The sequence below is a fragment of the Colobus angolensis genome, unplaced genomic scaffold (genome assembly GCF_000951035.1).
Source record: "Colobus angolensis palliatus isolate OR3802 unplaced genomic scaffold, Cang.pa_1.0 Scaffold39, whole genome shotgun sequence".
NCBI lineage: Eukaryota > Metazoa > Chordata > Mammalia > Primates > Cercopithecidae > Colobus > Colobus angolensis.
The window spans coordinates 3655398-3666076 of record NW_012117265.1 but is presented as its reverse complement, the minus strand read 5'-3'; the positions used below and the strand labels follow the sequence as shown (position 1 = coordinate 3666076).

The following is a 10679-nucleotide window of genomic DNA, read 5'->3' as shown; positions in this document are numbered from 1 at the left end:
AGGATGGTCTTGATCTCCTGACCTCGTGATCCGCCCGTCTCGGCCTCCCAAAGTGCTGGGATTACAGGCTTGAGCCACCGCGCCCGGCCGAAACACCATCTCTACTAAAACTACAAAAATTAGCCGGGCGTGGTGGCGGGCGCCTGTAATCCCAGCTACTCGGAAGGCGAAGGCTGCAGTGAGCCGAGACCGTACCATTGCACTCCAGCCTGGGCAACAGAGTGAGACTACGTCAGAAAAAAAAAAAAGGCCCAAACTACACCAAGCTGGGGCTGATCTTATCTCGCAGAGGTCAGTCCGCTCTCCCCTCCGAGTGGAATACTGTGCTTAATAAACTTGCTGCTTTGCTATCTCTGTGTGACTCGTCCAAATCTTTGTTCCGGGCACCAAGAACCTGGAACTGTGCGGCACCACAGGGTAACAGCAGTTATTGGGCAGCATAGAGTCTAGTCCAGGATCCAGCTTCGCCTATTGACTGGAGTCCACATCCCGGGGGAACAAGATAGCCAGAGGGCAGAGGTGAGCAAAATGCTCATGAGGCGCAGCCCTGAATGAACCCAGGGGGTCAGAAGGGATGACTGCAGAACTCCCTCCCCCCTACCCCCTCTGTTGGGGTCCGCGTGTTTCCCTAAACAAAGGAACGAACACACAAGACAACACAAGACAAACATGGCGGCTGTGCCGAACGGCATGCTCTGCTTTATTTTATACAACCGTTTGTGGAATTTTACCATGTCATAAGACACAAGTTGCACTTTGGGAGGCCGAGACGGGCGGATCACGAGGTCAGGAGATCGAGACCATCCTGGCTAACACAGTGAAACCCCGTCTCTACTAAAAAATACAAAAAACTAGCCGGGCGAGGTGGCGGGCGCCTGTAGTCCCAGCTACTCGGGAGGCTGAGGCAGGAGAATGGCGTAAACCCGGGAGGCGGAGCCTGCAGTGAGCTGAGGTCCGGCCACTGCACTCCAGACTGGGCGAGAGAGCGAGACTCCGTCTCAAAAAAAAAAAAAAAAGACACGAGTTGTTTTTCTGACCTTTCCCTGACTTTCTGATTTCTCAAGATGCTTAAACATTAACTAGTTCCCAGAGTCTGCTGTTTGCAGCTGATTCCTTTGTTCTTCCTGTTTGCAGAGAAGGAACCTCCTGCTTTGTTTGCAAGAGCAGGACTTAGCGGGAACATCTCGTTTGCGAGCACGTAGTCCTCTACATCTCCCCCTTCTTTATTTACAGGTTTGAATTTCTTTTAAAACCATCATCACATGTTGGGCTCACTGGGACCCAGTGTTTGACCTCTGACACCGTCTCCAGCAGACTGTGAAAATGACAAAGGCAAGAACACAATCAATACATTACTAGAAACAGAAGTCAGTAAAGTTTTTACAGAGTTCATAGGGTTTAAAGACGTCAAGCTTTGTGCAATACCAGTCATTAAATCTGCTCCAGTTAACAATGGTAACTAATTGCAAAATGTTTCAGAAATATTTTGCGTTAATTCCTGTATTTCCAGGGAAAGATTGTTATGGCCAATTAAAAGTTTCTCTCAGTCCAGTTATGTATAGTGCTATTAAAAGGAACACGAGTAATACAAAATTGGGTGGTATTTCAATCACATTTTAACAAAGCTCGAGTGTTCAACACTGTCAATTGATCACCTATCCAAGAAACTACTTGCTCCAAATTATCTACTCGTTCAGTCAGATGCGCATCTATGTTTCGTTGTTGTTGCCACAACAAATGGGACTGTTCATGCCACTGTTGTACAAATTCTGCATTTTGGATACTCTGATGTAAAGCTAATCCAGCAACAGTGGTGGTGGAGGCAATTGCTACAAGTCCTAGCACCGCTGTCATGACGATTCCAACCATTCTCCGACTGCAGTGGACAAGATCTTGCATTATTTTGTAAATCTGAGTAACCCCAGCAGATTCACTCCAAGCACATGTTAAGTTTACAGGTAGCCAGGTTTCTTTTCTGGCTCTCAAAATATATAAATCGGAGTGAGACTCATTCCAATTATTATTCCACCAAGTAGTATTTACACAACTTAAGAATGTACAATTGCCCGTACAGCTAACTACCCCTGTATTATTATCCCATTTAAAGATTCCTGCAAATAACAAATAAGGTTTCTTTACACATGCAACAACATATCTAGATCTATTTCGATGCAAAGATATATGGAAAGGATTAGCAATATTAGTAAGATTTAAGGACATGTTTCCCGTGAAAGTGAACATTGGTTTACCAGCAGCTAGCAACTTCCAAATATGACTTTGTATTTGTGAAGTATTAGCCAAATGTGGCATAGGGGGTGATAGACCACCATCATGCCAAATAATAGTTTCATTGCCATCCGCAGAAATGCTGTGATTACCTTTATGCCAACATAGGTTGACATGACTAAATTTAGTTTGAAAATCTCCATGTACACTCCAATCTGTGATAAGGTAATTATGACTTTTTCCTTTTACTTATAATAATAATCGTGGTCCACTACCTCTACACCTAGTCCACTCTAATTGGGAAACACCTCCGTTCACATCAGGGATAGGGCATAAAGATAATGTAGTGGGCAGAGTTTCATTTAGCAATGCAGTATGATTATACTTAAAACTTTGAGCAACAGTAATCACAGTAAAGGCAGCAATGTGACTATGGTTATAACGAACAGCCCAAGCCTCATGAGAAGGATGCAGACAATGTGAACTACTCCCAAGACATATAGGTAACCCTTCAACCCCAAATTGATATGAACTATTCACTGTGCCAGTGTCTAATTTAGGATCCTGGTTTAAAAACGGTGATGGCATCCAAGCAGTATCATTAGTAAATACTGGGACCTCTTTGTTTCCCCATGCCACACCTTGATATAAGGGTGGAAAGGGAATATAAGCCTAGTATATAAATTCTCCAGCTGTTACCTGGCAATTCACTACAGCCAGCATAGCCAAAAATAAAGTCAGTGGTGTTTTTGGCTGCCCAGCTTGTTGAACAACCCCTTCCGCTTCCTGAGTGAGCTTTTTCAGCTGTCCCCATGTTGGAGGCTCTGCACGTCGAGTTCCGAAGGTGAATGTTCTCTGAGCACTCAGATTTAGCTCCTGGAATTCCTTCAGGAACTCTTCGGATCGGCTCCTCTTCGCCATGGCACTGTTTCAACCGTCGAGATGGAAACCACTCGTCTCCGGCACCTGTATGGACAAGAGCATAGCCTCGGCCCCATTGTAAAACTTTTCCTTTTAAATACTGTCCTTGTAATGAAGGATAACACACCCACAGATTGCTATTTTGTGGCTTTTCTAAAGGTTGTTGAAAATGTTTTACCGCTGTGAACTGCTGTAATTGGCGCCAATGGTTGAGAAAATTTAAAGTAAATAGGGCTTTCAGAATTTGATGTTTAGGGGAATCTCGCCCATTTCCCCCTGTTTGTTTTGAAAGTTGTAATTTTAAAGTAGCATTGGCTCTTTCAATAATTGCTTGGCCTTGACTATTAAATGGAATACCAGTGGAATGATGTATATGGTATAAAGAGAGGAAGGCAGCCAATTTACGAGAGCAATAAGCAGGGACGTTATCAGTTTTTAATTCAGCAGGAACTCCCATAACTGCAAAGCAAGTAAGTAAATCAGTAATAACAGTCAGCCTTTTCAGAGGGTAACGGTGTAGCCCATTGGAAATGTGACCATGTATTAATTGTATGATGAACACATTTTAAACGACCAAAGGAAGAAACATAAGTTACATCCATTTGCCAAATGTGGTTTTGTTGAGTGCCTCGGGGGTTGATACCTGGACTTAAGAAAGGTGCAATAATAGGAGCACAAGATGGACAGGCTCTGACAACAGCTCGGGCTTGACAGCGTGTTATAGAAAATCGCCACTGTAATGCTAAACTGTTAGTGTGATGTAATTGGTGCTCAGCCTGAGCCCGTTGGACCCTGCCGATAAGTAAAGAATCAATCTGGCTATTGCCAAAAGTTAAAGGTTCTGGCAAAGCTGAATGGGAACGAATATGAGTGATAAAAAGGGGGGCAATGCGACAAGTAAGAGTTTCAAATAATAGAGAAAATAATTTTTGTAAAGGAGTTTGAGGAAATAATGGTAAGGAAGTTTGAGAAATATATTTAGTTACATATACAGCATACCAGGAATCACTACATTACAAGGGGTCTGAGGCCAGTCTTGTAGAACCATAAGAATGGCAAAAAGTTCTCCCTGTTGTACTGATTTAAATGGATAGTGAGAAATTTTTGAATTATCTGATGTCCAGTATCCAGCTTTTCCATTGCTAGAAGCATCAGTAAAAAAGGTGGGACCTTTAACTGGAGTATAAGAGATAGGATTATATGGCAGTAGAGAATATTGTTGTAGGAAGGCAAATAATTTATTACTAGGATAGTGTTGAGAAAAAGAACCAGCATACTCAGTGCAAGCCACTTGCCAACCTTCATGAGTTTCTAGGAGAGATTCAATGTATTGATTAATCGGGTAATAATTTTTATACGATCAGTACCAAGCAATTGATGAGCTCGAGGTCGTCCTTTAATAATTAATTTAGCCAATTTATCAATGTAGGGGTGTATTTTTTTAATGGCTTTATTAGCTAAAAACAGCCATTCCAGAATGTTATTATCTTGATGTAAAACGGCCATTGGCAAATGAGGATTATGAAAAAGACACAAAGAAAGTGGAAGATTGGGCGCAATATAATCAAGATGAGCTTTACTAATTTTATTTTCTACAAATGACAACTCTTCTTCTGCTACAGGGGATAATTGACGGGAACTATTTAAATCTGAGTCCCCTTCTAAGGTAGCAAATAAATGTCGCAATTTATAAGTAGGGATGCCTAAGATGGGGCGAAGCCAATTTATGTCCCCTAACAATTTTTGAAAATCATTAAGGGTCAAAAGTTGATCTCTTCGAATTTGAACCTTTTGAGGCCAAATATGCTTTTCTGCTAAAAGGTATCCTAGATATTGAATAGGAACTTGAGTCTGAATTTTTTCAGGAGAAATATGTAAATTATATTGAGTTAATTGTTGTTGTAAAGCTTGAAAAACTTGACTCTGTAAGACTTCATCAGGAGTTGCCAATAAAATATCATCCATGTAATGGTAAATTAATACAGTGGGGAATTGGCATCTAACAGGATTTAAAGCTCTATGAACAAATTTTTGACATAGAGTAGGACTATTAAGCATACCTTGAGGGAGAACTTTCCAGTGGTATCTTTGAGTAGGCTGTCCATTATTATATTGGGGAACAGTAAAGGCAAATTTTTCACAATCTTGGGGTTGTAATGGAATAGTAAAAAAACAATCTGTAAGGTCTATGACCATTAATTTCCAATTTTGTGGGATAAGGGCTGGATTGGGAAGACCAGGTTGTAAAGTCCCCATAGGTTGAATACAAGCATTTACAGCTCTAAGATCAGTTAATAAACGCCATTTTCCACTTTTCTTCTTAATGACAAACACAGGGGAATTCCATGCAGAAGTACTTGGTTCTATATGCCCCTCGGCCAATTGTTCCTTAACTAAATCTTTTAAAGCCTCAAGTTTTTCTTTAGACAATGGCCACTGTTCCACCCAAACAGGAATTGTAGTTTTCCACTTTAATTGTAAAGCTTGAGGCTGGTGGACAGTGGCTGTGAGTTTAAAGGATTGTAGCCCATCTTGAACATCATATTTTTGGCAGCTGGAGAAAATATGAGGAATACTTAGAAAGGCACCAAATTGTTGTAAAAGATCACGGCCCCAAAGGTTAATATTAATGGGAACAATATAAAATACTTTTCCTTGTTGTCCTTCGGGTCCTACACCGCTCAGGGGCTCAGTACTTTGATAAACTACAGAAGCAGTGCCTAGGCCGGATAAAGTAACTGAGACTTGTTTCTTTTTCCAATGAGTAGGCCACTGAGCCAAACAGATAATGCATACATCTGCTCCTGTGTCGACTAATCCTTCAAAAAGTATTCCATTAATTTGCAAAGAACATAGAGGTTTTTGATCAGAAACTAAGGTTTCCCAGAAAACACTTTTCCCAGTACTACCGAAACCTCCTTGACGAGACACATCTGTAGATAGAGACTTGTACCATAATAAGAATTTCATCGGTAAAGGCCGGGCGCGGTGGCTCAAGCCTGTAATCCCAGCACTTTGGGAGGCCGAGACGGGCGGATCACGAGGTCAGGCGATCGAGACTATCCTGGCGAACACAGTGAAACCCCGTCTCTACTAAAAAAAAATACAAAAAACTAGCCGGGCGACGTGGCGGGCGCCTGTAGTCCCAGCTACTCGGGAGGCTGACGCAGGAGAATGGCAGGAACCTGGGAGGCGGAGCTTGCAGTGAGCTGAGATCTGGCCACTGCACTCCAGCCCGGGCGGCAGAGCGAGACTCCGCCTCAAAAAAAAAAAAAAAGAATTTCATCGGTAAAATCAGGATCAATGATTCCCGGAACCACCATTAACCCTCGCATAGCACTGCTGCTTCGACCTAATAAAAGTCCTATATGTCCCTTTGGCAAAGGACCACACACTCCGGTAGCTAACTTATATATTCCTCCATTAGGAGACAGAGTATAAGGCTGAGTAATAGCTAAGTCAGCAGCAGCGCTTTGCTTAGTTGCAGCATAAAGCTGAGAAACTGGGGTAAGGTGTGATACCCTTAAGGAGGACTCGAAGTCACTCCTTGATGTTGTAAGCCATTGCTCACTGGGGATTGTGGTAGGCCTGCATTGTAATTGTTGGGGCCCCAAGCCTGCGGGCCCCAACTCCCGTTTCCTGGGAGAGGTGACAATAAATTTCCACTCTTACCAGTTTTTGAACGGCACTCATTTGTCCAATGTCGACCTTTCCCACAGCGTTTGCATACCTCAGAAGGTAACCTTTTTTCTTTTGAGGCAGAAAAGCCTAGTTTTTTCCGGCATTCCTTTTTAAAATGACCAGGTTTTCCACATTGATAACACACACCTTGTTTAGAACTGCCTTTTTTTTTTTTTTTTGAGACGGAGTCTCGCTCTGTCACCCAGGCTGCTGGAGTGCTGTGGCTGGATCTCAGCTCACTGCAAGCTCCGCCTCCCGGGTTCACGCCATTCTCCTGCCTCAGCCTCCCGGGTAGCTGGGACTAGAGGCGCTGCCACCTCGCCCGGATAGTTTTTTTGTAGTTTTTAGTAGAGACGGGGTTTCACCGTGTTAACCAGGATGGTCTCGATCTCCTGACCTCATGATCCGCCCGTCTCGGCCTCCCAAAGTGCTGGGATTACAGGCTTGAGCCACCGCACCCGGCCAAAACTGCCTTTTAAAGCCTTAGAAAGTGCCCCAGCAAACAACTGAGCATTATAAATTGCCCCTCCAACACCTGCACAAGCCCAAATGTATTCATCTAAATCAGGTCCACTGGCCTTTAGAGGACGCAGCAATTTTTGACACTCAGGATTAGCATTCTCAAAAGCTAGCGTATCCAAAAGAATTTTAGAAGCAGGGCCCGCACCTACAGTCTTCAATACACCATCTTGAAGACGGGCTACAAAATCTGGATATGGCTCATTGGCTCCTTGTAGGATTTTTACAAAAGATAAACTAGTTTTGCCTGCTATTTCAACTTTAGACCACGCTTTTAAGAACAAAGCTGTAATCTGAGTGAGGGCAATATCATCTAGGCCTGCCTGAGTATTAACAGTGGCATATTGTCCTGAACCTGTAAGCTGTTCTTCAGTAGGTCCTGGGGGATTTCGAGTAGCATTTTTTCTAGCTTGTACTCTTGCTTCCTCCAACCACCAACTCTTTAATTGAAGCCATTGAGAACGGTCAAGAACAGCCTTTCCCAGCGTTTCCCAGTCAATAGGAATCATCATATGTTCTGAAGAGAAGGAATCGAGAAGGCCGAGAACAAACGGTGACTGAGGCCCATAATTTGAAATTGCAGCTTTCATTTCTTTTAAAAATTTAAATTGTAGTGCTGTAAAAGTCACATTATGACCACCATTTGGGAACTGAGCATTGGGGCCAAAAGCTGCTCATGTTATCGGGAACAAATCTAATTCTTCAAAATTATCTTCTTCGATTCCTTCTTTTCTCCCACAGGAGGAAAAAGCACAGAGAAAACTTGACCTGACACAGGCAAAGAGACTGGAGGTGGCGGTAAGGGGAAATCTTCTTCCAATGGAACAGAGGGAAAAGTAATAGGGAAGGCTTGTGGCGGAAGGATAGGAGAAACAGGAGCAGTGGCACCTTGTGATTTTAACAGTTGTTGTAACATATCTAAAATTCGCTGCATGTCAGAATTTCCTTCAGATGAAGGAGGCATCAGCTCTCCCTCCAACTCTTTATCCTCAGCAACCAGGGGCATGAATATGTTCCTCTCCAAAATCATTTTTCTCTAAACCTTCAGGTACCTCACCTCCCGTGGCAGTATCGCCACGCTCTGAGTCAGTTTCAAGTAGCTGTAATGCCTGAGCAATGGAACCACACAAAGGCCATAAAGTCAGAGGCATTGTTTGCCCTTGCTGATGAGCTCGATGCAGGACTTTAACTACTTGCAACCATTCTTTTCGATTTAGCTGCACTTTAGTTTGATATTGAAACCAATAGTAATGTTGTTCAACATGGGCAATCGCTTCAAAGTCTTTTCTTTTACTTCTACTCCTAAGGACATCAGCAGTCCCTGAAGCAACCGCAAATATTCCGAGGCCAGAGAGGTAGAATTCCCCATAATTTTCCCATGGGTCTCCCTCCTTTATTTACTTACCGGGGGTGTTCCCCCTCCGGTTCCTTGCTCTCTTGGAGCCACGAACCCTGCTCGCTGCGCCAGATGTTGGGGTCCGCGTGTTTCCTAAAGAAAGGAATGAACACACAAGACAAGACAAACATGGCGGCCGCGCCGAACCGCAGGCTCTGCTTTATTTTATACAACCGTTTTTGGAATTTTACCATATCAGAAGACACGAGTTGTTTTTCTGACAGGAGTTGTGTTTCTGACCTTTCCCTGACTTTCTGATTTCTCAAGATGCTTAAACATTAACCAGTTCCCAGAGTCTGCTGTTTGCCCCTAACTCCTTTGTTCTTCCTGTTCGCAGAGAAGGAATGTCCTGCTTTGTTTGCAAGAGCAGGACTTATTGGGAACATATCGTTTGCCAGCAGGTAGTCCTCTACACCCTCCGCCCTCGCTCCTAGTAGCCGCAGAAAGAGGCTTCAGGCCCCCACCCCAGGGACCCTCTGGTGTCCCACCGAGTCTCCCTGCAACAATGACTTCAAACGAGCTGGGGCCGGCGCCGGACCTCTGGCTCTCGCTCCACGCCCTTTCCCCGGCCCCACACCCGCCGAGACCCCTCTCTCTACCCCGCGCGCCTACCGCAGGCGTCCCCCTGCCAAGCCTTGGGACACAGAAACCGTACTTGTGAACCGCAAACACACAACAGACTGCAGACCCGGAAGAACCTGAGCCAGTGTTGACCACACCGCCTGGCTAGGGGCGGGGCTTCCGGGCCTGCATTTTTACTTCCGCTTCCGGTTCCCAGCGTCAACAGCGGCGGAGTTCTGCGCTGGGGCGAGGAGCTAGTGGCGTCGGCAGGTTCCAGGCGATTCGAGGTGAGGGGGTCAAGCGGAGAGGCTCGGAGTTGGGGAAAGCTGTCGCGCGACCCAGCCACCCAGGGTCTGGGGTCGGTGGGAGGTGAGGCCAGGGAGTTTTGTGTCAGGGCATTCAGGCATCGAGAAGGGGCGGAGGCGCGGATTCCTGGGGTTCGCGGCCCTGGGACAGGGGACTTGGCCTGGGAGTATTCGAGTCCGGGGGGTTGGGGGCAGAACGGAAGGCTCAGTAACCGGTAATTTTAGGGCCTGGGACTGGGAGACTTGTAGGCTGGGGCTTCTGGGTCTGGGAGACGCCTGAAGCTCTGATTTTGCTACCTCCCACCCCACTGCTTTGTGAAGCTCCAGCTAGGATGATCGAGGTTGTTTGCAACGACCGTCTGGGGAAGAAGGTCCGCGTTAAATGCAAGTATCCACTGGCAGCCGAGAGGCAGTGGTACCCGCAGGGGTGCTTGGCGTGAGGCAGGCATCTCAATCTGTTGTCGGATGGTTTTAGTTAAACCCGGGAGAGGGGGCGGAGGGGGTCCTGGCAGATGCTATTCAGCCCTGGAATGTCCTCTTCCTCGTTCTACCGCTCCCATTTGCCTTAACTCCTCTGCGCCCAGCACGGATGATACCATCGGGGACCTTAAGAAGCTGATTGCAGCCCAAACTGGCACCCGTTGGAACAAGATTGTCCTGAAGAAGTGGTGAGTGCAGTGGTAGAGCCACTGGGTGGACTGGACTAGGCCGGAAGGTTTTGGTTTGGGAGAGCGCTGCAGGCAGCCCTTTGCTTAGGCTCAGCTACCTCATTCGGCCTCCAGGCTGAAGAGCCTACTTAGCCTTATCTCTGAAATGTCTCTTTTCCTTAGGTACACGATTTTTAAGGACCACGTGTCTCTGGGGGACTGTATCCTTTGTGTGACTTCTTGAGGAAGCATCTACATACCCAGCCTCCGTTATCTTTGTTCAAAACTAAAGTCCGCACGAGATAATGTATATTAAGTGTTTAACTTAGTACGTGTCACATGGTGAGCACTTAGAAAATGGGAGCTAGGCCGGGCGCGGTGGCTCACGCCTGTAATCCCACCACTTTGGGAGGCCGAGACGGG

General features: G+C 45.5%; 1 protein-coding gene across 3 annotated transcripts in view; it reads left to right on the top strand.

Annotated features, from left to right (window-relative positions):
* Nucleotides 1–9494: 9494 nt before the first annotated feature.
* UBL5 (ubiquitin-like 5) overlaps nucleotides 9495–10679 on the top strand; it is a 3169-nt gene continuing 1984 nt past the window's right edge. Inside the window, exons 1-4 of one of the 3 annotated variants that reach the window (XM_011954885.1) lie at nucleotides 9495–9591; nucleotides 9931–9997; nucleotides 10194–10277; nucleotides 10440–10477. In XM_011954885.1, coding sequence (XP_011810275.1) covers nucleotides 9942–9997; nucleotides 10194–10277; nucleotides 10440–10477 — 178 coding nt within the window. In that variant the 5' untranslated portion in view covers nucleotides 9495–9591; nucleotides 9931–9941. Of the gene's footprint in view, nucleotides 9674–9930; nucleotides 10278–10439; nucleotides 10478–10679 lie in introns of all 3 variants that reach the window. The other 2 variants (XM_011954886.1, XM_011954884.1) reach the window with 2 other exon arrangements.